At 43.9% G+C, this 26,737-nt stretch overlaps 2 protein-coding genes across 6 annotated transcripts; one reads left to right on the top strand and one right to left on the bottom strand.

Moving 5' to 3' along the window:
* The first annotated feature begins 1,252 nt into the window (after positions 1-1,252).
* On the top strand, positions 1,253-20,091 carry ankle2 (ankyrin repeat and LEM domain containing 2). Of its 4 annotated transcripts, none has more exons than XM_006640157.3 (13): positions 1,253-1,514; positions 5,931-6,410; positions 6,900-7,094; positions 7,450-7,643; positions 8,352-8,540; positions 9,383-9,505; positions 9,720-9,783; positions 10,335-10,516; positions 11,300-11,406; positions 12,206-12,396; positions 13,715-14,585; positions 14,912-15,043; positions 15,736-20,091. In XM_006640157.3, exons 2-13 carry the CDS (start codon positions 5,942-5,944, stop codon positions 15,986-15,988), a joined length of 2,970 nt encoding a protein of 989 aa, XP_006640220.2. In that variant the 5' UTR covers positions 1,253-1,514; positions 5,931-5,941; the 3' UTR covers positions 15,989-20,091. The 4 variants fall into 4 exon arrangements, with proteins under 4 accessions (XP_006640220.2, XP_015221421.2, XP_015221419.2 ...); XM_015365935.2 differs by lacking the exon at positions 1,253-1,514 and adding an exon at positions 1,558-1,719; XM_015365933.2 differs by lacking the exon at positions 1,253-1,514 and adding an exon at positions 2,356-2,603.
* Positions 20,092-20,285: 194 nt separating this feature from the next.
* On the bottom strand, positions 20,286-26,427 carry pgam5 (PGAM family member 5, serine/threonine protein phosphatase, mitochondrial). Of its 2 annotated transcripts, none has more exons than XM_006640123.3 (6): positions 25,909-26,427; positions 24,329-24,510; positions 23,389-23,514; positions 22,686-22,774; positions 21,753-21,886; positions 20,286-21,017 (listed from the first exon to the last, which is right to left on the bottom strand). In XM_006640123.3, exons 1-6 carry the CDS (start codon positions 26,139-26,141, stop codon positions 20,867-20,869), a joined length of 915 nt encoding a protein of 304 aa, XP_006640186.2. In that variant the 5' UTR covers positions 26,142-26,427; the 3' UTR covers positions 20,286-20,866. The 2 variants fall into 2 exon arrangements, with proteins under 2 accessions (XP_006640186.2, XP_006640187.2); XM_006640124.3 differs by having other exon boundaries at positions 21,753-21,883.
* Between the last annotated feature and the right edge of the window lie 310 nt (positions 26,428-26,737).

Below are 26,737 nucleotides of genomic sequence, written 5' to 3'. Positions count from 1 at the left end.
TGTTTTTCATGATTGTCCTTTTTAAACATTGATGTTGACATTGTCTTAATTTCCTAGTCCTAAAAAGATTCAAAATTCATCACCTGTTATGGACATGGGGGGATATGAATAAGGGAAAATATACATAAGGTATTGTGACAGCACTTCATCTACAATAAGCAAGTCATATGCAACAACCTGGCAGGTGTCTACAATTCCTACAATGACTTCAAATTCATTTTAGAATCAAAGTTTTTCTCTGTGTATATATATATGAAATATCTCTATATAGATATATTTTATATAGATATTTGTCCACATATGCTAAGAAAAAATGTGAATAGGACTGCTCAGTACATAATTTTAATCATGAAAGCTAAACAAGGCTGGACCTATTCTGAACTGGGATGGGAGACCTGCAAGGAAAGCCGAGTTGCTTCTGTATATGGTTGACCAATAGGTGCCACTCTTTCAAACTGCACAGAAATTTGCCTCTAGAATAATATAGGACACTTTTCTGTAGGAAGTGCCGATCTGTGGTGAGATGTTAAAGTGAGCTCTTGACTACATGGTCATTAAAAAAATCTTGTGCTACTGTTTGAAAGAGTAAGGGGAGTTACCTGCAATTTACTGGCTGAATTCTACTTTGAGTTTAAGATGAGATCACATTATTAGCCATATACAATTTCTTGTATTAGGAATTTGTCTTTTCACATACCTCAACTTGCTCTCCATGAGACACACAGACAGGGAGAGAAGCTTCAGGTCAGAGCGCAGGATCAGCCATTTATACAGCACCCCTGGAACAGTTGAGGTTAAGGGCCTTGCTCAGGGCAATGAACCTGCAATCTTAGACCCACAGGCACAGATCCTTACCCACAGACCCACTGCATAGCCTGGCCTAACAAAACTTTAGACTTAATTCAACTGGAGTTGCACCTTTTCAGGTGTGTAGTAGGGATACTGAGCTATAACAGCTGCCACATGTCACACAAGGGGGTGTTTCATTTCAGTGGTTGATGGTTCCCTTTCTATATGAGAAGGATCCTTTGGGATAAAAAGCTCTATAGGAATTAACAATCACCTGATATGTCTCATTGACATTAATACTTAATGATAATGGGGAGGAAAAAAAACAAGCACGAAGGACACAACATTATGGTACTATAAAAACTATTTTATTCAGGCAGTAAGTTAGTTCACAGGCAATGCAGAGATTTTTTTGTTCAGGCGCTGCAAGGTCGCCCTGGGTCCTTTCTCTATGCATTTTGAAAGCGTCGCGGTTGTAGACTTGAGATGAGGGGGGGGGATCGTGTAGCAAGTTGACAATTTAGGTGTTTTATTAATAAATAATTCATAAAATGTGTACAAGTTACATCAGTCTGTGTCATTTGAATACTTAAATGTGAAAATATATTCGCACGTTGAGGAGCTGATTTCTCTTTTGAGCTGGTCGATCACCGTGCAGTTTTATTGGGAAACGATGTTTTTTAATTTGAGTGGACAGTGTAGATAATATATGTAACACCACAGCGGTAAGTTGGCATCCGTTTTTTCTTTCAATTTCAAGAATATTACACCACTTCATTACTACAGAAAGCATACACCACAGGCAGGCTTTGTATCTGCCGGCTACACGAGTACAGTGTTTTTTCTTAGACCGTTACACAAAAACTGTTACTGTTAGACAACATTTGAGATCTGTCGAAGCAATGCTTGCTGAAGATAACCAGCAGTACAGTAAGTCTGTTCTCCGCTTATTTCCCCGAAACAGATTTAACTAATTTCGTCTGTCGGCCCACGGGCTTGTGACATTCCAGTGTGTATGAAATCAGTGACGAGTCAGTACGTCCTCTGAGGACTGATGAACAGAATATGTAATGTTTTCTTCCTAATTTTCATTTTTCGCCCCGCTCCTCTGCTTTTTCCACCTCCATCTTCAAAATCTTGACCCCCTTTTAGTATCGCACGCCCTTTACTGATTCGTGATCGCGGGCCTTGCGTTTTAAAAGCCGCGATGAGGCTGCTGAAATTAATACCAGGTCGTGGCAGGTGTGCTAATGTCTTGGTTTATTGGGCTTCACTGTAAACCGCGGTGTTGGTGGTACCGGAAATCAAATTCGCTTACGGTGGTCTAGCAGCTGTTAAAACGACTGCATATCCTGAGGAGCTAGTCCAAAATTTAACCTTAACCCCACCCAAGCCTGGATGACTAGTTTTCATGGGACCATTTTTTGGCCTCATGGTAATTGCCGTTACATAAAGGAGAGCTACTTACTGATTTGGTAAAAAAAAGAAACTGCGGGAGAGATGTTTATATAGATTTGTCGGATTTACTCTATTTCAAGCCATCTTTGTGTGTGTGTGTATTTGCGCTAGCTGTTAAAGTTATGCCGCGTCCTAAATCCCTAGTAGCCCGAATCATTTATAGCTCTCCCTGCTGCTTTGTGGAGAAACTAAGAACGCAGCTGCAGAAAAGTGCCCTCCCTTTGCCACTGAGCATGCGCCGAGTGCCATGTAAACAATGAGAGGCGTCCAGACTGCCTTCTCCCGATCGTCTGATCCTGCATTTGATCTCTCAATAAGAGAAAGGATTCGGTTATTGTGTTGTTGAATAATGGATGGTAAGTGTGCAGCGGGGAGGTGGACTGTCAGGCGTCAAGACAACTGTCCGATTCCCGATAAGGTTTGCTTTCTCTCTCCTTGTTAAATACGCTGTATAATCCTAGATCGCGTTTTGCAATAAATGCCGTAGTTGGAACAAGTGTGGCAGCTTCGCGTTCTTGAATGCACTTGAAGGGACAAACTGGACTTTCGTTTGCGACGAACCTGTCTTGTTTCGGGCATCTTTCGGGTGTGTAATGGCTGGACAGTAGTGTTAATCTACACCATGTGTTGAGAACGCTGATCAATGAGCAAATGTCATTCCTGAGCAGTGTCGGGGTTGTGTGTTATCAATGATTTAGGAGAAAGTATGTATATACAAGGGTTCTTCTCATTCACACTTACATAGATATAAAACCTTAAGATCTCCTTAAAAATATTGTCTTTGCAAAAACACTACCGGCAATTGATTTAATTGACCACTGACTGAAATGAACGCCTTGTGATTTTCTGTGGGGATGTAGATGTTTGGCATTCTGTGAACTTGATGAAATGTAGTTCCGCATTGATTTGTTACAGCAGCTTGTGAATGTTTTGTTCAAGGTGCTTTTCTAGTAGAAAGATGTTATACTGCTGGTCTGTGCCAAGGCACGGGCTTGTTTTAAAATTTATTTTAAACATAAAAACTGGGAGATGGACTGGATTCTAAAACTTTAAAATGCACAGTCCTGAAGTACATATTGTACTCTTTTAAATTGTGGTCCAGAAATCTTGCATTGCTAATGAATTTAATTTTCCCTGAAAACTAAGTTGAATTCCAGGCAAGTTCAAGGCAAAGAGAATGGAAATCAGGAACTCATCACTTGGTGACTTTTTGCTATTGTTACAGCTCTGGCAGTGCCTGTCTGAGGTGTCTCAGGATTTAGAGGTAATGGTCAAATACCTGGCTAGTGCTAACATTTGCAGTTTTCTAGAGTGTTTCAAAGCATGAAGGGAACTGAGATGTTTGCTGAGTTTCAGGGGATCCGAAACACACTGATGAAAGGCCTCTAGTTTACCTCTTGGTTACTGTGGCTTCCGACACACAAAGTAGATTAACACTACAGTCAGTTTATGCACACCATCACACAGCTTAAACTTAAAGATGCACATATCAAGACAGGTTTGGTGCAAAAGAAAATTCAGTTTGGCCCTTCAGATGTTTTTGGTAGGTAAACATTTAGAGTCATAAACAGCCCAGGAAAACTGGATAAAAAGACAGGTAGAGAAGGGGACAGCAAGCAGAAGAGGAATACAGAGGAGAGAAAAGGGAGTCACCAGAGGTGATTATTTTTCTGATCAGCATTAAGGGCCAGATTTGAGTGAAGTATTTGAACCTTGTTAAGAGAGCATGCCGTTCTGTTATTTTTAGGAAACTCTCATATCCTGTATAAAGAATCCCTAGGTTAAAAAAAGGTCTCTCCTGGTTTATGAATGCATTTTTAGACTAGGGACAGTATCCCATTAATTCAGTAGTATCCGGATTCATGGTGTTCTATCTGTAGATCTACATTTTGTTTTATTTAGAAGGATCGCGGTCTACGTTTTGTTTTATTTAGAAGAATTATCTCTCTTTTTGACCTGTTTAGGTAATTCTTTATTTTTCCAACCCCCTATTTGTAACAATGTGTACTAAACTCTAAAGCATTTGTCTTCATTTACTATTTTTTCATATGCATTCTTTTTGTCTGTGTGTTGATATGTGAGTTTTTTTTATGGTAGCTTTTTATATTGTTACAGCTTTGGGTGACAGAGAAGTGTCTCTTAGATTTTAGATAAAGTTTGTGACACTGGGAAGAGTAAGCGTTTAGGATGTTTGCTGAGGTCAGGGGGGGTCCGGTGAGCAGAAACAGTGTTAAAGTTAGCTTAGTATAGGAGTACAGAGTTGTGGATTAATGATTGGCAAGGAGCAGGACAGAAACAGACTATATAAGGTGACATGAAGAGCAGAGAGACAGGAGGAGAGGGAGAAGGAAGAAACGAGGAGAGCAGGGAGAAGAGAGAGGAGTCTGGAGGAGTTGGGACTTGAAGCTTGAGCCCCTACTTCATGATCATCCTAACCAAACCTGACTGGAGCTGATTATTCGAACCCTGTTAGAGAGAGCCTGCTATTCTGTGTTTCAGGGAATTTGGGTTTCCTGGGAAAAAGATACCTCCGTTAGAAACGTCTTTCCTGCTTAGGGTGCATTTTATGGATAGGGATATAGGCTCCCATTTATTTTGTGGCATCCGGGGTGCAGAGGGAGAGATTTCACTGCAGGTTGCTGTGTATTTAGTTAGAGGGCAGCTCATCTCTTGTGTGGCCTCTGTAGGCATTAAGAGTTTAGTGCTTAGTAGCGGTCTGGGGTTTTCTGGGAGACCAGAATGTTAGGCCACTGAAACGCCTTGTTTGTAAATACTGTATATAATGTAACTTTGTGTGTATATTTTGTGTCTTGTGTAGTTTATTGTAATAAATATTTGTTTTAACCAAGTCTGCCTGGATTATTACTCCTCTCAATAAAGCTGTGCCAGAGAATAAAGAATTCACGTGCCTCCAATTATACTAGCTGCTCTGGAATATGGTTAGAAATCACGTACAAGTTGGGGGTTATGAATAATTATTTCACTGATTGACTAAACCGCTCGGTCAATTCCTGATTTTCACCAGTTTCATAACCCTCCATTTGTAACAATATGAACAGTCAAGGAAGATTCTTTGATTGGTTTGTATTTTGTGCCAAAATTGCACTATTCAATTTCATCCAATTTAAATAGCTTTGTGATGAACAGTTGTAGACTACTTTGGACTATAAAATACAGTACGTCACTGATCAGTATTGCTAATCATAAATGATACAAATTACTGCATATTGTGGACTTTTTGGTGTCCTGTGTGATATTGCAAATCATGTCTACTCGTTAATTTGCTCATTTTTAACACGGGCATGGCAAAATCGTTTTTTTAATACCAAATCTAATACCCTATACAATTCAGTAATGGAAAATTTGAAGTTGATTAATTAATTTAAATCCTTTAAATATCCAGGGTTACTTGAACCTGGCTGGTCATCTAGTAAGAAAATAAATTAAGTCACTTGCATGTTTTTACTCCAGAATATTACCCTTCACAGAAAAACTACTGATAGTCTTTTATATAAATCGGTGCAGAAACGTCACACCTTTATAACTAGTGGAAAATGCAGCTGCTGCTGACTGGTCTGTATATGTCCTGCAAAATTGAACTTGGATGTTTTTGAGGAGTATTTATTTCTGTCGTTGCCAGTGCCGTGTGACTCGGGTTGATCCTGGCTTGCGTTCTTTTGCAGGTAGTTAAAGCATGGAAGCGATTCTGAGCAGGCTGAAGGAACTGAGCGACGACAAGCTGCGGGAGAGGATCATCAGCACCGGGCTGAAGTGCGGGCCCATCACTGCCACCACCAGGGCCCTGTTCGAGAAGAAGTTAGCCCGTACCCTGCTGGAGAGCAAGGGAGGAGGGGGCGAGAGTAGCGGGGCTTCGGACGCTGCCTGGGGGTCTTCCGGAGGCACAGGGGGACACTCTGCCCCTGGGGACACGCCCACAGACTCCGCCACGGACAAACGGCGGGCTGCTGGCGAGGAGGGGGACTTCGGCTATGGCGTCGGACTGAACCCCCCAGAGGAAGAAGCTCTGTCCGACAACACGGGGTTTCGGCAGAGTAGCAGTGTGGACGGAGACAGGTTACAGACCCCTTCAAAAGCACCCCAGGCGTCTCCACCTCTCTACTATGGGGTGTGTCCTGTGTGGGAGGATGTCACTGTCAGAAATGGTGCGTTGACCCTCACTACTGTGAGACCTCCAACCTAAGAAATATTTCCCGGTGGTTCCTGTACGTGGATCAGGGTGGCATTGGCAGTCTTCCTTCTTTTTAAGTTTGTTTTTCAGTGAGACTGGTGACAGAAACTTTTTGTTCTGCAAGAGGCTCTCTGTTGAAATGGGAGTGTTGTGGTGTTTTGTTAGTTACATTGTATCCCTTTTTTTTATTGCTTATCATACTGAATTCAGCTGCATTTTATTGATCTTAACTTGTGTTTTCAGTGTATTTTCTGAGCTCAAGTGCGTTTTTATTCATAGTTTAGTGCACACGTAAACATTTTGGCAATGGGTTTGACGTACACCTTTTGCCCCTGTTGCTCTGAATTCTCTAAATGTACATGTACATGAATTCTTGTGACCTGAGTTATGAGGATGCTGTCTGAACTGATTGGTGCTTGTTTAGCCCTTTTGGGTTTTCCTAATAAAGTGTTTTCTCCCACAGACAGGGTCAATGTCTATGCAGATAAGAAGGAAGCTCTGCAGGCAGTGAAAATGATGAAAGGAGCCCGATTTAAAGCTTTCGCCAACCGAGAAGATGCTGAGAAATTTGCCAAAGGGATCTGCGATTACCTGCCATCACCCAGCAAGTCCTTGCTTTGTGTGTCTCCAGGGAAACCGGGCATGGTGTTCAGTAAAGGTGGGTGGAAGACTCTGAACACTTGTCCTGCTGCAGGATCGATTGTCTAACATTCATGCAGGTGTTATGTCCTATTGATTTTGAAAGTGAAGATGTTCACTTTCCATAGCTGTTGTAGTCTTTTAAGCTGCTCTGCTTCATGTCTTATGTACCAGAGTTTGATTTTTGTTTCCATTGTGGTTTATCAACCCAATTTAAGAATTTGTTCGAAATTGCAAAAGCTTTCAATAATGAGATCGAAAACAATTGGAGTTCAGATCTGGTTTTGTAACCTGGGAACCCTGATGCATCTGAAGCTTGAGGACATGGGGCATGAAAGACAGCAGAATTCCGACTGTTTTTCTTTTCCTGGCAGATGTTGCTTCTTCCCTAGAGGTGGAAACTATAAACAGAGAGCGAGCAAACAGCTATAAGAGCCCACGAACACAGGACCTTACAGCCAAGCTGAGGAAGGCGGTGGAGAAAGGGGATGAGGCCACCTTCACAGAGCTTGTCTGGAGCAATCCGCGCTATTTGATCGGTTCTGGGGACAACCCAACAGTGGTGCAGGTGAGGCGACTGCACAGTGCAGGCTGGCTCAAAGTGATGTGATTGCAACTTACAGTCAGTTGAGGATACTTTTATTGTCTTGTCATAGTCTATATAAAACGCGCTCAACCCATTAAACAATGAATAGGCGCTAAAACTTAATAGTGCAGTGTAGAAGAAGAATCAGCAGTAGAACTCTAAACTTGAATGCCTGCCTTGTAAATGCAGGGGGTCTTGCATTCACTTGACTCACTGTTTTTTCAAGGGGTGCTGGCTTTTTGTTACAGACAAGTAGTCCACAGGTAACCCATTATTTGCAATGCATACCAAATGAACATGTGGAGAGTGTTAAGGAAATAGGTTTATTCCATGCTGAAAAATGAAGGAAGAAAACACAACATTTTGGCCGTGGAGCCTTCTTCAAGTGTGAGGAAATGGAGAGTGTTGTCACCTACCACTTAAGGCTTCGCTTTATCAAGACACTTTGTGCTGTTTCAAGTCTTCAGTTTGCATCTGTTGCCCGGATGTCAAAAATTCTTTGAAGCCCTGGTGGCAGCTTTTGAGATTCAGTACATTTCACAGTCCCGATCTCCTGTGTAGTGGGGATTTGGGTGCACAAAGTTCTGCTGTACACCACCCGGGCAGCAACGCAACTCTGGACCACAGTGTGAATGGCTCCTGTCTGGTCTTTGCCCTGCAAAACTCTGAAGTTCTCCTTCCGCTTTTCAGGAAGGATGCCGTTACAATGTCATGCATGTTGCTGCCAAAGAGAACCAGCCCAGTATTGCTCAGCTTCTCCTGGACACACTGGAGAACCCTGAGTTTATGCGTCTCATGTACCCTGATGACCAAGAAGCCATGCTGCAGAAACGCATTTGCTACATTGTGGATTTGTACCTGAACACCCCTGATAAAGCAGTGAGTAGCTGAGCTGTTGCTTTTGTAGATGCCATTGTAATGAATTACCTAGAAGAGCCTGCTTCCCATTGTTTCCTCATACTTTACACTTCTAAAGAGGGAATGTGTTAAAAGTATTTAGGTTGGTTTATAATAATAATAATAATAATAATAATTGCTTACACCTATATAGCGCTTTTCTGGACACTCCACTCAAAGCGCTTTACAAGTAATGGGGACTCCCCTCCACCACCACCAATGTGCAGCCCCACCTGGATGATGCGACAGCAGCCATAGTGCGCCAGAACGCTCACCACACATCAGTGGGGAGGAGAGCAGAGTAATGTAGCCAGTTCATAGATGGGGATTATTAGGAGGCCATGATTGGTAAGGGCCAATGGGAAATTTGGCCAGGACACTGGGGTTACACCCCTACTCTTTTCGAGAAAAAGGTCTTATAACCTTATTATAGGTTATAAGAACTGAGTACACTTAGAAACATGTCACTTGGCTTGTTTATTCAGGGTTTGTTTGTCAAGCATGCCCTACTTTCAGCTGAATTAATGACATATGTTTATTTTTTACTTTTATGTTTTTGAATGTGAATGCTTGAGCTGATGCTGGCTGCTTTCTTCCGAGACTCTTGTGTTCTGTTGTGCAGACCAGCTTTTAGGTACTGAACCACATAATGAGGGAAAATCCTTTCAGTGGTCAGTGTTTGCTTGAAAGAAGAGATTTTTGACTTAATAAGGAGTGGAAATTGGAGCTAGGACTATGAATGATGTTTTTGTTCCATGTAATCGTAAAAAAAATAAAAAATAAACCAAATATCAACTAATTTACATCTTATTTTTTCCTCCTAGGGCTTTGAAACCCCTCTTCATTTTGCTTGCAAGTTTGGATGCCCAGAGGTGGTGAATGTCCTTTGTTCTCATCCTTACACTGATAAAAATTGCAAAAACAAGTTTGACCAGAAGCCTGTTGATGTAAGTGAGGGTTTTCTGTCTGCCAAAGCAGTCATTCAGAGCCTGAGTTGTTTAGGTTTAAGTTACAGTAAAAGATTGGCCGAAGTGATCTTGGCTGCAAGTTTTTTATTGATTAAACCCGTGCTCTAGGATTCCTTAATCTGCTTTAACAGGTCAGTTACAATTAGACCCTTGTTATTCTCGGCTGCAGTCATTTTTTTATTTTTACTCACAGCTGATTTGCGAAAGGAAAAACAAAACCCAAGAAGTGAAACAGAAGATAAAAGACTATTTAGAAGGTATATTAAGACATTTTCTTTATGAACATTGGACTCTCCATTTTTTATATGACTGTCCTTTTATGTTTGCATGAAACCACTTCATTGTGTATTTTTAAATTAACACTTAAATACAATTTCAGGATGTATTTAATTAATGTATAATAACCATTAAACTTACCTGTGTACCATTTTTCTCGCTAAATCTATTCTTAAAAGTTAAGAATACGGAGACATAACAGTACTCTTAGGGAAGCAATATATTATAAAAACAAAAAATACACATCAGTTATAATAAAAAAATGTCCAAATAATACTATTATGAAAATAAGCTTTCCGTCTTGACCTAAAAATTGGCACTGAATTTCTAAGATGGAGAGTTTCATGATATTGAAAAGGATTTTCTTTGAATGTGGAGTTAAAATCTATTTTAAATGGATATGTGCCTATCTTTTGCGCGGTAGGCGTTAATGAAACGTACTGTAAGTGAACTTGTATTTTGAAAGCTAGGCACTACTTGGAAGAAATGCAGTCCTCCTTACTGGAATCTCTTGTCTGGCTCCCGGTTGTAGATCGCTGTTATATACCCTTGTTGAGGGCCACAGATAACTCTTCTCAGCCCGTGATCGGTGCACCCTGGTCGCCCGAGCCGTCGGATACAGTTCACCATTCGTTTGTCTCAGACCTCACGCGAAGTCCCAGGGATCCGGTGATGGCAGTGAGGGCTTTTGCTGGTCCTCTCAGCCCATCCAAGGTAAGAGCTGCATTGTTTGTTTTTCAATCTGCGATGCTTTTTTCTCCCCAGTTATACCCCCCCCACACACACACATTTTTTTAAATATATCTTTCGCTCAAGTGCTAAATCAGCTTAACACAGGGGATTGGTACAGCAGGTCTGTTCTGTCCGTAATAAACATGAAACTGGCTGTGATATGCCAGCAGCCATATCACCCTGCAACTCTCAACTGGCAACCCACTGAAGCCAAGCAGGTGTGAGCCTGGTCAGTACCTGGATGGGAGACTCCTGGGAAAAACTAAGGTTGCTGCTGGAAGAGGTGTTAGTGGGGGCGCTCACCCTGCGGTCCATGTGGGTCCTAATGCCCCAGTATAGCAATGGGGACACTACACTGTAAACAGGTGCCGTCCTTCGGATGAGATGTAAAACCGAGGTCCCGACTCTCTGTGGTCATTAAAAATCCCAGGGCGTTTCTCGAAAAGAGCAGGGGTGTAACCCCAGCGTCCTGGCCAAATTTCCCATTGGCCCTAACCAATCATGGCCTCCTAATAATCCCCATCTATGAATTGGTTTCATTACTCTGCTCTCCTCCCCACTGATAGCTGATGTGTGGTGAGCGTTCTGGCGCACTATGGCTGCCGTCGCATCATCCAGGTGGGGCTACACACTGGTGCTGGTGGAGGGGATCCCCATTACCTGTAAAGCGCTTTGAGTGGAGCGTCCAGAAAAGCGCTATACAAGTGTAAGCAATTATTATTATTGAGCTGTTTCGGGATTAATCCCCGGGTGCCCCTCTTTCAGGCCGAGGAGTTCCGCAAGGTGTGGAAGACCCCCCCTCGTGAAAGGGCAGGGCACTTCCACCACATCCTGAAATCCGATCCGGATCGGGGGGCTGAGAGAGTTGGGAGGTGAGGAGCCTTGCTGAGCCATCTCTTTTAAGATTGCACGTCCCCCAAACTCCAGGAAGGGGGTTCGTTACGTTGAGTGTCGACTTTGACACTTGTGGCAGTTGTCCTTGTGGGAGCAGTTGAAATGCACGAAGGGTTCTTGTCTTCCAGGTAAGACTTAGAGGACAACTGCAATGCTGTTTTTATATTTCGGGGTTGGGAAGAATCAGCATTTAGTAGTGCATTTCCAGCCACGATGAAGCAAAATGAACAGAGTAACGTATAAAACCTCCAATTTACACCACAAAATAGACTCAATTTCAATGTATGCACAGCGTCATCTTCTGCTGTTCAGAACCAGGCAAGCAAACTTGTGGTGAGGTGAACAGGCCCCATTACACTGTAAACAAGCAGACTTATGAATACCTCTCTTTTAATCCAATAGAAATAGTTTTGCAGACAAATACTACTTGCTAACTCTGCATGCAGATCATGTTGAAACAATTCTGAAACACCTGATGCACAACTGGTACTTATTTGCTCTACATCACAGTACATCAGTCATTCCAGTGACTAGTGAGCAGGAAGGGCCGCTTCACGTCACAATTCGCACAAACTTACTCTCGCCTGTGGCTGGACGTTATGCGACAATATGGCAACTATGCTGTACTTTCACGAGGCTCATTTTGTTACGGAGATTTAATAACCGGTCTGAGAAATTGGGGCTGCAAATACCCTCTAGGCTTCAATCATTGGCCCATAGAGATTGAAAGAGGCTGTATCGGTCATTCATTTGTTGCCTGTGATTTTTCACTTGCAGGGATCTGGCTCGTGAAATGGGCCATCCCTGGGCTGAACATTGGGAGTTCCTCGGCTGCTTCGTTGATCTTTCTTCTGCAGAAGGGCTTCGAAAGCTGGAGGAGCATTTAAGCAAGAAAGATTTAAGTGACAGGGTCCAGGAAGCAGCTGGAGAAAATGAAACCAGCAACAGATTTAAAACGCCATCTCCAGGTAATATGCAAAATATAGTTTTTCTTTATTCGATTTTCCCATCTTTTTTTTTTATAAGCTAAATCTTAAACATATTATAAGATAAGAGGTTACAGGTGAGTGGAGAGTATGCCTATCTTGCTCTTTCCGTGTTTGTAACATTGACAAAGGTCTCATCCTGTTGTTTCCTGAACCATCTCGGGGAACTGGCTTCAATATCATGGCTCGTGGTTTTGGCCCCGGTTTGGATGTTGAATGAAAAATGACAGTGCTTTTGTCAGTTATAAATCTGAAATGCAAGAGCATCCTGGTGTGGAGATGCCAGAGTATAAGCTTAATTTTTCTTTTCCTTCTTTTCTCTCCACACTGGCTTTGTTTATGCCAATGGCGCAGAGCAACATCCATAAAATTGTTGTTTGTGATATTATACGGAGCATCAAAAAAGGAACGTAACACTCCATGCACTTGTTTTTTTAGAGAAAACAAAAATACAGATTTTGAATATTGATCAAATGGTTTAGGCTTCATTTTGATTACGTGATCATTCACTAGTGACTGTGATACGCTGGTTGTGATACACTATGTGTGTTGCGTGAGCACTAAATCACCTCATTAGTGAGAGGGTAGATTGGGCACAGGTGATGGGGGTTTGACCGGTTCAGTGTTACTGATGCATGTTAGTGGGTACAGGCATGGAGAACTCTACACTTACTGTTGTATACAACCTTCAACGGAGAGGTCCAAGTGTGAATTTTTTTTTGAAGGTTTAGACTAGTTAGAACCACATCCTCATGCCTTTCAAGTAACAATGGCTTTCTTGCTGGATGAGATTGTGACCCTTATGCCAAGTATATCCTTCTCAGCCAGCTTGAGTCTCATTGAACTTTTCTGGGATGGGCTGGGAGCATGTGTAGCTTCAGTTGAAGTGGGACAAAGCCCCATCCTGCCACCTGGTGCAAAGCTTGTGTCACAGATCCCCAGGTTTTCTTACTTTTAGTGGTAACCACACACACAGTAGACCCTCTGCTGATGGCAAATGCTAACAAGCATAATTAATATATACCTGTGTTACTGTATGTCTGATCAGCATCTGGTACAGTAAATATTTTCTTCCTGATAACAGTTGCAAGTGATACATTTCTTTTGATGCTCAGGCTCTTTTAGTTCAACCACAGACGGACTGAAGTTTTGGCTTTTTGAGCGTTTCGATTTTCTGATTGTGCTGCTTAGCCGACCTTGTAAAGGCTGTCGCAGAGGAGGGCTCCTTGCGAGGCGTGGACTCGGAAACGCCAGCTGCCGTCTCTGAAATGCTTCCTCTCTGTCTGTGCGTGTTTGACAGGCAAGCCCAAGAAGTTTTGCAACTCCATCTCAGTCGGCGCCTTCCTTGACGAGGACGACGACATAAGCTTAGAGGAGATGAAGAACCGGCAGAACGCGGCCTTGACGAGCATCTCGGCGGTGAGCGCCATGGACGGCCTGAAAGGAGCAGTGGGGGGCCTGGAGTGCCGCATCCTGCCCATGAAGCTCGGCGCCGACCTCATCGAAACCGCGGCCGAGGAGGACCGGCAGCGTCAGGGGAAGGGGCTCGCCGCGGCGGGCAAGAATGGCTTCTGCTCTTCCGTGAGCGGCGACCAAGCCCAGAACGGGGAGAGGCCGCCGCCCGGCACCTCGGGCGGCCTCCTGTCCCCCGTCTCCAACCTGCTGGTGGAGTTTGAGCGGATGAGCCTGCGGGACGGCGCCGAGAACGAGCCGCGGCGGCCGGAGAGGGGCAGGGGGGCCGGGCCGCCGCGGCCCCGGGAGGGCGGGGACTCCGGGGCGCCCCCCGAGCCCGGCCCGGGGCCGAGCCGCCCCCCTTCCTCCGCCAGGGAGGAGCCGGCGTTCGGGAAGGGAGGCGTCGAGACGAGGGACGGCGGCTTCTGGAAGGCCTGGGAGGGCAGCGAGGCGGACGGGGAGGCGGACGACAAGTCCAGCTCGAGCTCCGACGAGTGGGTCACGGCAGACGAGAGCCTGGAGCCCCCGAGCCAAGGGACATTGAGCGCAGGAGCCTCCGCACGAGGTCGCTGTGCCCGATCCAAGTCCTGGGACCACGGGGGCAGAGATCTAAACAGCTCGGGCTCGAGCAGCTCCTCTTATAAATCGATAGAGAACTCTCAAGAAGACTTTATATTCAGTATTCCATCCAATGTTAAAAAAGGCCCTTTCGTCGAAGGGTAAGTTAATGCAATATTAGAAAATCAGTGCACCATGTGTGTTATAATACAGTAATAATTATATAAATAAAATAATAATAATTATATGCGGGTCTTATCTAAAGTTAACACCTCTGTTCCTGTTAAATGTCGTCCTTGCTGGAAAAACAGGATGACTCTTTTTTTTTTCCAGGGGAGCAAATCAGGATCGAGAAGTTGGGATAAGAATGAATGAATGTTGCAAAATCGCAAAAAAAATATCTGCTTTTTAATGTACATTCTTAAAGGTAAAAGGTCTAGCCTGCTTTTCAACATCATCTGATCAGGGAGCATTTGGTGTCTTACAGTGAATCCCCAACAAAACTGGACAGAGATGTTCTGCTTGCAATAGGAGACATTGAGATCGACCCGCAGAAGTATCCCAGCATTCACAAGTGGAAGAACACAATCAACACACATTCTTCCTCTGAAATGCAAAGGTTGGTAGAAAGGTCCATCCCTGTAAAAGCATTTTCTTTCACAACGCCTGCACATGTGAATGAATCGCATGACTACTGCGGCATGGATTAAGCTTGTTCCTACCTTAAAATGACCAACACTACCTGACATAGGTGCATCCTGCCTTGAACCTAAAAAGAAATGTGCACCTTTATTTTATTTTCACCTCTTGAGTTGCAGGGGTCAGCCATGGTTCTCAAGGTCACCCTTAAATCATCAGTTTTTACATTTGGACTACTTTTGGTATAACCTCTCAAACGAGCGATTTGTTGCTTTATATAGCTTAGTAAACATTCGAAAGAGGAATACCAGCATCTCATAGTTCTCAAAGACATTCCTGACTTTACTGAATGCATAGTTTGCTACGCTGCTCAAAAGCTATCATATTTTCCAAGTCTTTTCAGTTTAATAACTTAAAGGTGACCTTAATGAAGTCACCTGGATTGACGTAAACGACAATTGCAAGACTGTAGCTCTCCAGGACCAGGGTGGGGATCCCTTGATCTAGCTTCAAAACACACGAATGGGTGACTAGCTCAGCCGGGTTATGCAAAATACTTGTAGTGATCTGTGCAGGAAATATTACCAGAGGTTATTTTCAATCACCTATATGTGTATATATACTGTGTGTCTCGTTATACACATGCTGTCTTTCCCGCCCTTTGTGCTGCAGCTGGCCAAGCCCAGTTACATCCAGGGGACGCCCCAGGATTCAGACGTACACCCCAGCTTCCCCCAGCTGCACCCTGCTCTCCACTCCAGGCAGGTTCAGCCCGGCCCGGCCCGGGATCGCCCCCGACGTCACCAGCCCTGGACGCTACAGTCCCGCGCACGCCAGCTGCATCCAGCGTCTGCGCCTCTGGCACATCAACGAGCCTCCCGTCTATTCCTCCCCGCCCGTCCAGCGCCCGAGAAACACAGATTAATAAAAAACCGAACAGCCCCACGCTGTTTATCCAGCTACACCACAACTCATCTAGTTTACAAAAAATATGCACAACTGTCTGGAGGATTTGATTTTTTTTCTACACGTTTGGTTCATGATGCTCAGCACATTGGGTGGTGATGTAAGTTTCAGATGTAAAGCAGGTTTACTTTGCAAAGTATGTATGGGTGTGGGCTTTGATTGAAATAATAATAAAGCCTGTTGTATTATAGTTGGCGATAGAGATTTATGTCAGTTTTAAAGGAAAATAGTAACAGCTGCCATCTCTATATTGTAATTAAAGATCACCTTGCAGAATGTGTGGGAGCAGGTCACGTAAGTAAAAAAAAAAGGTTTCGAGAAATCCATTCATTGAATTATTGTCTATCAGACTTTCTATATTATTATTGCCATTTCAGTAGCACAAAACTCTTTTCTGCTTAGAAAATTGCACTGTTCGACTCGGCTCCGGTTTGTTGTCCAACTTGATTGATTTCAGGAATTGCCTTATTTTTCTTGAGTAAGGGACCAGCTTCCTCCCGGAATCTTATCGTGGCCAAGTGGTCTGTGAAATGTAACCAAAGTTCACATGACCCAAGCCTTTTCATTTACCCATGGTGTTTGTCCATTGCTCGTTTTACAAATGTAGGTTTAAAGTTCATCTTGACAAAACCTGTGTAACGCCAGTACAGAATTCTTCCATCTATACTGTTGCTTTCATTCTCTGTACACATTTGGAGATTTTTGTTGTTGTTACTTGGCTGTATTTTGTTTGGTCAAGGGCCTAATGAGAAATAAAATGCAATCGCTTCAATTCACCTGTCAAGGGAGTTAGGAATAGTTTTTGAGCCATAGGAAAAAAAGAGAAGTCTGGGAGTAGCACTGATTTGTTTTACCTGATCATAGAAACCGTCGTGTTCAAAGAGCATGCCGAGATAAAAGCGGAGCATCCTGAGACTGGAAAGGTTCAGTTGGATAGACGGGAAATGTAAACTACACAGTAGTTGAGCAGTGAATCTGAACCAGTGGACACAAGTGGAAATAATGTGGAAAAGCATTTTAAACTGAGAATAGGAGGCACTCCTTTTTTCCCCAAAGGGTTATAGGAGTGTGCAACAAGCTACCCAGCCATGTTGTTGAAGCCCATGCTCCATCTTCTTTCTAAAAACAGCTGGATGGGATCCTTGGATCAGTTAACTACTAACGACTAAATCAGCTTGTTGGGTTGAATGCCCTCCTGTGGTTTGAAACCATTTAAGCGGGTATGCTTTCTGCAGAGCCTGGTCATCTCAATGAGCAGTCAATCCATCCGAAACAGGAGAAACTGACATATTTTAAGTGGAGACTGATCATGTGGACGTTGCGTTTAAAAATAATGGTTTAGTCCTAGACGGCCTCAATACTGATGACTATGATAATATGGCCTTATTACAGTTGATCTGCTTTCAGATGGCAGGCCAGTTGGGTGATGTTCAATGGCTCTGATGGAAACCTGTTTCTTTTGGGTTGTGGATTACATTAGAAGGCAATCTACGTAGCCTGACCAGGATAACGGTATTGTGATTACTGATGTTAAGCCTGGACTTGCAAAATAACACATGACTTATTTACATTCTCTGTTTCACTTTTTTTATTCATTTTTTTTAGAAATCTAAACAGGATGTATTATACTTAGAAAATGATAATTGCCTTGTTTATCCATAAAGGGAGGTGCATTTGGCCATGGTTAGTGCTATGAATTACTATTTTTTTTAAGCTGTCTAGTGGTAGACATGACACTTTGTGTCAATGTGTGTGTGAAAAGTACAAATACGTCTGGACCCTTTGGATGCATTAGGGGGATTCTCAGTTACGAGTGCCAGCCCTCCCTGGGTACGATTAGACTGCTCTGTGAGATGTGATTTTGTAGTTGATTGTAAGAAGAATACAGTAATTCTCTTTTGTATCATTTGTATTGGAGGGGGGAATTGCAGTGAGAGATTATGTAACGATCACATGACGTTTGACCTACATTTTTAGTGTTAGAAAATTTTCCAAATCATTCTGTGCTTGAGTTGTGATGTTCCAAAATGGAAATCGTTTTCCCAGTCATGTGATCATGTGGAACACTATAGATTTCAGATGAGGTGTCTTTAGACTCATGTAGAGGAAGCTTATCGTGATTGTAAGGGGTTTCGCGTTTCATGTTTGGAGTCTAGCAGCTTCATTCTAGGCAGGTAAATGACAAGCTATTACATGTGTGATACCAACTGCAGACCTGACCTGTGTGTTCAAAATCTATTCAAGATCTTCTTATGAATGGGTACATTCATTGAATTCACACTTGGCAGATTTTAATCAGAAACCCAAGGTTTTTTTAAGGTAGCACCTGAAAGGTTGCTCTGATCATTTGTATCCCTGAAACGGGTTGTAGTAAGTCATTTGTTAAACAAAACGCTTCCGCTGGCTAATTAACTCCAAACGTTTTAATTATAGTTATGGTTCTAGCCATATGAGTTTTTCTGAAAGCTATGAAAATGGGTTTCTTGCACATACCAGAATGGCCAACTGACTGCTGTTTGTTTTTCTTTGCTGTTGTGATCTGTAACGTCCTGTTTAAAACCTGGCTAGCCATGGACTACAAAATTCGTCTCTTTTGCAATTCGCATGCAATTGATATCTGATGCTCTGCTGTCCCTGTGTAAACTAAAATAATTTCAACGTAGCAGATTTGACAGACAACCAAAGCTGCTTCCCATTTGCACCTCACAAGTTGCAACAATAACAGGTCGTCAGCTAAGGCACAATGTAGCCTCTTATGCAAACCACTCCTGATCCAGATTTGTTGGGTCTTTCTAATGCATTATATTGTTAACAAATTACAAAATGAAGTTCCTGCATGAACTTCAATGGTACTCTCACCACCAGTTTGCAAAATGAATTTAAACTGCTATTATTTTGGTGACCACTGTACCAATATAATGTCCAGTGGAGCCTTCTGAAATAAAACATTATACATAGAAGAGGAAGAGTGAGACAGAAAGGTCAGGTTTTTTGCCCCGAGACTTTTATTGTATTGCATTTAGGGTGTGCCCTGAATTGGTAGGATTATATCTTAATAGGGATGCGCACAGTGGTTAGCCTTGCTGTGTTGCAGGGCGTGGGCCATGGGTTCAATTCCAGTTTGTGTGGTCTCTCTGTGTTCATGTGGGTTTGCTCCAGGTGGTCCGGTTTCCTCCTGCAGTCCAAAGACATACTTTGGCTTCTGGGAAAATTGGTCCTGCTGTGTGTGTTTGTAGCCTATAATGGACTGGCATCCCATCCAGGGTGCATCCTGCCTTGTGCCTGTTGCTTGCTGGGATAGGCTCTGGCTCCCTTGAAACCAGGAATTCTGGAGTGGCCCAAAAATGGATGGATGGGTTCCCCCTGAGCATTACCGTGTTCAGAAGGTCAGTGTGGCCAAATCTGCAGCAGTGTGTATGATATTGAAAGATGGTCACAGCCAGAAAAAAGCAACAAAACTTACGTAATAGAGGACGGTTCATTTCTACCTGTTGGATCAGACTTTCGCGAATGTGAGGGAATTGTGTAATCCATTCACGTTTCTTTTTAATATTAAACAATAATATGTTTCAAGCTGCACATCTTTTCTTTAAGCTTTTTAGTGCCTTTTATGAAACTTGTCTTATAACAGTGTGAGAATGTGGCACTGAGTTCACTTGTGTGTTTTGCTTGAAGAGGAAAAAGGTAGCCCAACTTGAAAATTACACATTACAACAGTAGCATTGGTATATGCAGTGTGTGAATACCTCCTAAATACGATTGTAAAAAGTTTACAGGTTAGTATATAGGATGTAATGCCAGCCTTACTTTATTAAAGCTTAGTAGTGCCAACTGTGTGGTACGTTGGGAGTTGCTGTAAAAATGTTCAGACTTCTTTTCTTTTGTCCTGGCTTTCCCAGTGCATGTGTTTCTAGTCCTATTTTATTACTGTATATGTCAGAGGAAGGTATTTGGTGTACTACTGAAAAAAAATAAAAGTGCACATTGTTGTTTCCTTGCAGTTTATCCACCAATACTGCACAACTTTTTTTCATAAAATAAATTTATGCTGTTTCATTTTGATATGGCCTGTTCTCTCATTACAGATTCCCCCTTTTATGGATTTAATTGCACTCATGCAACACAAAACCTTGTGCCACTTTGTCTTTATGAGATGGTATTGTAGAGAGTAGTTACCAGTAGAGAACTAAATAACTCCTGATGGATTTCAGCTTTAGTACCCTTTTTCAGAAACATAACATTAATAAAGCAAGGGAGGAAATGCATCAAATTTTATTGTGCTAAAACATTCCAGAAAAAAGGGTGCTAACATCCAACATACTGCAGCAAACACCTCTCCAGGCAGTTTCTATTTTACTTTGTGCTCATTCTGGAAGATATAAAAGGGTTAGGCGATGTGAATTTTAATAGCTCTGGGTTGTCTTCTTTTCAAAATATACCTCAAAAGATTTTTTCTTCTATTATAGTACTGATACCCATCTTAGAGAGAGCAGTTCTCCATCCCTTGCAGCCGCTTGCTCTGTCCCGCTTGTATACAATGGCCTCTCGTGATCAAGGTATGCAAGCGTACTGTCCATCGTATCATATTGTAGAAAACGGAGTTAATAGACAAATAGTATCAGACGGTTGTCCTTTTTTGTAGATGTCAAAATACACTACAGGGATCATCCAAAAAAAAAATTGTGCAGATTTACACAAAATCTTCCAAGACACTGTGGGAGAATTGACAGTAGAGAAGACACTACGCTCAGGCGCTAAAGCTTCCTATTCGGTCGAACGCTGAATGGACGCAGAAGAGAGCTGGCGAGGTTTGATGTTCTGGGGGGGGCTGTTGGTGTCAGGAGCGAGTTAGTTTGTCTGGAGGCATGAACCCCGAGTCCCCCAGCGTCCGCAGGGCCACTCTGCCGCTCGGCCGGATGGTGAGCCAGGTGATGCTACCGTTGTTCAGTCCCATCCTCAGCCAGCCCTCGGGGGGGAACTGCAGAGCCCTGGAATACACAACTCGTTAGGACAGCGGCACGCCGGGGCGTCTGCAGCTGAGAACGGACCGCGACACGCGCTGAAAGGAGAGGGGCCGCGAAGCCAGGCCTATGCCATGACTTAGGGCTGGGCCTTCATTTAATCAAGGTGAATATCTGTTGGATTTAAAAAAAAAAAATAACGACAGAGGGGTGTCCTAGCAGTAAGGAAAGTAATTCTATAGCATCCCTATGTAAAAAAAAAACAGCACCTCTGATGGAGAGGTGCTCTTCAGTGATTCTGCTACAGCTAAGTAAAGTAGGAGGTGATGCTGTGACAAATACCTCTTTTATAGTCTCTGTAATAATCCTCATGTCTCAATGACATGGCTAATAACAATATGCACACTTTCTTACAGACTTCCCCTGAAAAATAAGTCAAATAGAAATGGAAAGTAAAATGATGTGCTTGGTTAAGTGTCCTTAAGAAACTAGTTCCAAAGGGGATTGGATCCTTGAAGAATTTCAAACCAGAGACTAAGAAAGAGCAATTCTAACATATTCAAAATGCTACCAAAGAATAATTTGAATCTTTGGTAGAAACATGAAATTGAAAATATTAGTTCAAAAAAAAGGATATAGACCCACAAATGACCCACTTTAAATCAGCGACAGCTGCTCAGCTTCTAAGAAACATTTTAACACCCTTTCATCTTTGCCCTAGTTTGGCCTCGGCTGTCTCTGAGCTCGGAAGCAGTTACGCACCTACACACAAAGTACCGGATGACGTTGGCGTGGCACACGATGATCTCGTAGCTATCCTCCTTCTGCTTGGCGTCGGCGCGATGGATGTACCGTCGAAAGGCTGCCTCTATCCGGGCTCCGTCTTCGTGATACTGCTAAGATCAGTGGAGCAGGTTAAAGAGGCGAGTCAGAAATCAAACAAGTGAACCGCATTTTCTGCAAAATTCAGAACGGGGTCAGATGAGAGACCCTGTGATGTTCGAGTTTGATAGCTGCTGTTATCAAGTTAGAGCTTATGTTGATTAAAGTGGACCATTTACTGTAGATTCTGGTAAATGTATGAAATTCTGAAAAGTTCAACAGCTTTCAGTGGACAAGCTGTGGAGACTAAATACCTGCTGTGAATCCTAATAACACTACTGGGGAATAAACATGAAGATTTTTGTAGTGTGATGACCTTATACAGTACATTTTAAACATTATATGTAACATTTTAAATACCTGATATAAAAGCGGACCATTCCTAAAGAAAAGATTGCACGATACGGTCCAACTGCACTCTGAGACAGACTTGAAGTAAAACTCAGTAGCTGTCTAGCTGTTGGCACAAGCAAGCAACGAATGATGACTGTGCACTGAAAAGGAGCTTGACATCTCTTTCCTCAGCAACCAGAGCAGCAGAATTGTGTCCAGGCCACATTTCCCCCTGGCCTTTACCGATCATGGCCTCCCTAATAATGTCCATCTATGAATTAGCTTCATTACTGTGCTCTCCTGCCTGCTGATAGCTGGTGTAGATGAGCGTACTGGAGCACTTTGCCTGCTGTCGTGTCATCCAGGTGGGGGCTACACACTGGTGGTGGTGAAGCCCATTATCTCTAAAGTGCTTTGAGTGGAGTCTCCGGAAAAGAGCTATAGAAACGTAAGGAATTAGTTAATTGGGGGGGTGCTTACCACAGCTTCAGGCTTCCAGTGACCGACTGGAGGCACTGGCTCGATAGGAGCCCCTTCCCGAAGCAGATCACAGCTGACCTTCTCAACCCCTGAACAAGGTAGACAAGCCATTACTAGGTTGCAGCATTGAAATTCACCTGTGTTGGGGATGAGATTTGCTTTGCAGGAGGAATAGGCACAGATAAGGTTGAAAAAAGGTAAGGAGTTTCCTTGGAATTAGATTAAGCCTAGGGCTGGGGTAGGGATTGCGTTAGGGTTTAGATTGGAATAAGATAAGAGAGATAAGATGACTTTATTAGCCATATACATTTTCTTGTATAAGAAATCTGTCTTTTCGCATACCCCAGCTTGCTCTCCATGAGACACACAGACAAGGAGAGCAGCTGGGGTGTCACAGTGCAGGGTCAGTCATTTATACAGCGCACCTGGGAGCAGCTGGGGTTCAGGGCCTTGCTCAGGGGCCCAACGGAGTGGGATTCCTCTGCTGGCCATGGGATACAAACCGACAACCTTCTAGCCACAGGCACAGATCCTTAACCACAGAGCCACCGCACCGGATTGGGGTTAATGTGAGGTTTGCCTTATGTTTATATGTTTATAAAATGTATTCATTATTCATATAAGAGAAAAGGGTATATAGAGCGACTTCAGGACAACGTCACAGGTACTTTTCAGTGGATACCAGTGTGAGAGGTGTGCAGACCTGGGAGGTACTTGCTGATAATCTGAGCGGTCTCTGTGGCTCGCATCATGGTAGAGTGGATGAGGACGTCGTACTTCAGACCCAGTTCGGCCAAACGCTGCCCAGTCAATTCTGCCTGCTGTCTACCTGCACAGTCCGATTAGAATACAGGATGGTAAAAAACATACTGTATATTCTCCCTTTATTACCATGCAGTTCACTCTGTTACAAGGACTTATACCCCCAATTCTGGAAAGCCAAATTCATCAGCAGAAACTAGTGTTCATAGTTGTAAATTAGAGGATTAAACTGCACACATTTGAACTCTCAAAATTCTATTGCTTTTGTTTTTAGTCTTGCAAAAGGCATGCCGGGCTTAAGCATAACAAATGTAGTGTAATAATGTAATGTAACAAAGCTTCTTTTTCAAGACATGTCTCATCAAGTCCCAGCAAGGGTGAGGCACGTCAGTCTCGACATTTTGAACATCCAAGGAAAACCAGGTTGTGGTTATAGGAGGTGTAGGTATGCCAGTAGGTGGCGCTATTCCCCCGGACCACAACACACCAGTATGGGGTGGTATGGTGGTGCTGGGGCCAGCCTTGCTACCTCATAGTGCTGGGGCCCCTGGTTCCATTCCAGACCTGGAGTGCTCACAGCATGGAGTTTGTAGGTATTTTCTGTGTTAGTGTGGGTTTCCTCCCACTGTCCGAAAACACACCGGTACGTTAATCGGCTTCTGGGAATATTGGCTCTGTGTGCGTGTCTGTGTCCGAGGCTGCCCTGTGACAGATGGCGTCCTGCCCAGGGTGTGCCCTGCCTTGGCCCACTGCTTGCTGGGACAGGCTCCGGCTCCCATGTGACCCGCAATCGGAAAAGCAGTTCGGCCCGGGGTGGCCGGATCACGCCCACCAGCCGCTCGGAGCTCAGCTGGGAGAGAGAAAGCCGCCAGTCAGCGTACCCAGAGCCGTCAGAGTCCTCTCCTTGTCCCCGCTGCCGTTCAGGTTGTACTGCGAGTGGCGGATCAGCAGGATGTGGCGCGTGGCCTTGGGCTTGTTGCTGTCCAGCTCTGCGGACAGGTCCCCGCTGCTGCCTTGCTTCTCCTCTTTCTTCCTCGTGTTCACGAGGGAGAGGGGCTCACGCCTGGTAGCGGACACACAAAAGAAAACACCCATTTTAGCAGCAGGAATTACACAGCAGTCGCTTGGAAGACACTCACTCCACCCATGTTCTCAGCGCTTCCTCCAGCTCAGGACTGCGGGGGGGCAGAGCCTATCCCAGCATGCAACAGGCACAGGGCGAGATACTCCCTGGATGGGACGCCAGTCCATCAGAAGGCACACACAGACACAGACAGACCTAGGGCCGGACGTCCCTGGAGCCAATTAACCAGCATGTTTCTGGACTGTGGGAGAACATGTGAATTGGCTTCATTACTCTGCTCTCCTCCCCACTGAGAGCTGGTGTGTGGTGAGCGTTCTGGCGCACTATGGCTGCCGTCGCATCATCCAGGTGGATGCTGCACATTGGTGGTGGTGGAGGGGAGTCCCCATTACCTGTAAAGCGCTTTGAGTGGAGTGTCCAGAAAAAGCGCTATATAGGTGTAAGCAATTATTATTATTATTATTATTATTATTATTATTATTAACATACAAACTCCACACAGATAGTGCCCCAGGTCCAGGACTGAACCCCCAGGGCACTGCCAGGCAGCAAAGCTGACCACTGAGTCTGAACAAACTCCGCTTCTGGCCTTCAATCTGGCATTTAAACTCCAGATCAGCAGAGAAAAAAAACAAGATTCTGTGGATAATTCCACTGCCACACATGGCTCTTTTAGAAGTATTTTCCATTGCTTTCTCCGTTTTCTATGTAACGTGATTTTTCTATATTTTTCCTAGCTAGAGACATCCACGATTAAAGATTAAAAAAAGATTAGACCAAGGAGCTGGAAGGCCTTGGGCTTGGGTATAAGTCCCAGTGGATGTATGCCCCATGTGGGATCGATTCCAGTCGCTGGTACTCATTAGATTTTAGGGTGTCACCATGCAGTTTTGATTAGGGCCCTGGACTCCCGACCGGAGCAACACGGGTTCAAGTCCAGGATGAAGGTGATGTTGTATCCTAGAGCAAAGTAGCTCACTCAAGATTGCTCCAGTAAACGGACGCTCTCGGCAGGTTACCGTTGTAAATGTGAATTTGTCCTCATGTGATGTGTATGTGGTTAATAAGAAATTGTGATTTTAATGATGTGCTTCTTTCGGTTTCAATACCGCTAGTGTTTCAAATGTAGGAAGTACTTTCAACTTGCGCACCGCAGTCAAACGTTTGTTTAAACAATAAGAAGTTCCATGTTTTAACTTTGTTTTTATACTTCTTTCTGTCTTCATTAAACTCTAGTTAAAGACGGTGAGACTTCTTAGAGCTTGGCCATAATTTACATCATGTCTGCAGAAGCCTTTCAAACGTTATAACCCCTCAATTCGACTAAACGTGAGCCGGCAATGGTAACTCGGCGCTTTAAAAAAAGAAAGGACGCACTTATCCCAGTTATGGTCCCAGGCGTTTCCACTCGGCGGCACGGTGTGTTGGTTCCCTGACGTCCAGGTCTGAGCAGCTTGAAGCACTGCCAAGCTCGTCCACTTTCTGGGGCTCTCCCGGGATCCCGCGTCCCCGAAAGTCCCCCGGGCATCCGCCGCCGCTGCCACCGCTACCAGCACCGCTGACCCGCCAGCGAGCCCGCACACCAGCCTGACAGCCCTCCTAAACGACATGCTGTCCGACACAACCCGGCCGCAGGTCTAAAAACAAATGGCGAAGACGCCAGACTGCTGTCGAGATCGAAACCTGATGCACTGTAGCAACAAAGGAACAGACTGACTAGCTGAGGATAAACCGGCTCGGGTCCACTGAGCGCAAACAGGTGATGAAATAAGTGAGAGGAGGAAAGCCCGGTAACAAACCTACACCCTAATCCTCAGAATAATCGAAACCAAGACATGAACTCGCACAACGTCTTAGGAAATAGAAAACCGGGTTGCAATACATGTGCCCGCTTCGGACAAACATACAGAAATACGAAACGCGAAATGGGTGGCGTTAAAAGAATGAAAGATGGTTTTGATACTGAGAATTCGTAACAGTCTAGGTATTTTCTATACAAAAGATGTTTTATTCTGCAGTCAGATTGTGGTGAAAAACCTGTCATAGGTTTTTAAGGATGCGATTTAGACATAGAATAACCGAGACAGAAGAGCCACATTTTCTGTTAAACTCTTCACTATAACGTGAACCTGCCACAATTTTCCTTCTATTCAGTTACTACTCAAGACACGAGAGAGGCTGACACCAGGTATTAGAACTACACAAT

The sequence above is a fragment of the Lepisosteus oculatus genome, chromosome 22, assembly GCF_040954835.1.
Source record: "Lepisosteus oculatus isolate fLepOcu1 chromosome 22, fLepOcu1.hap2, whole genome shotgun sequence".
NCBI lineage: Eukaryota > Metazoa > Chordata > Actinopteri > Semionotiformes > Lepisosteidae > Lepisosteus > Lepisosteus oculatus.
Note: the sequence above shows the minus strand (reverse complement) of the source record. Positions and strands in the feature narration are given on the sequence as shown.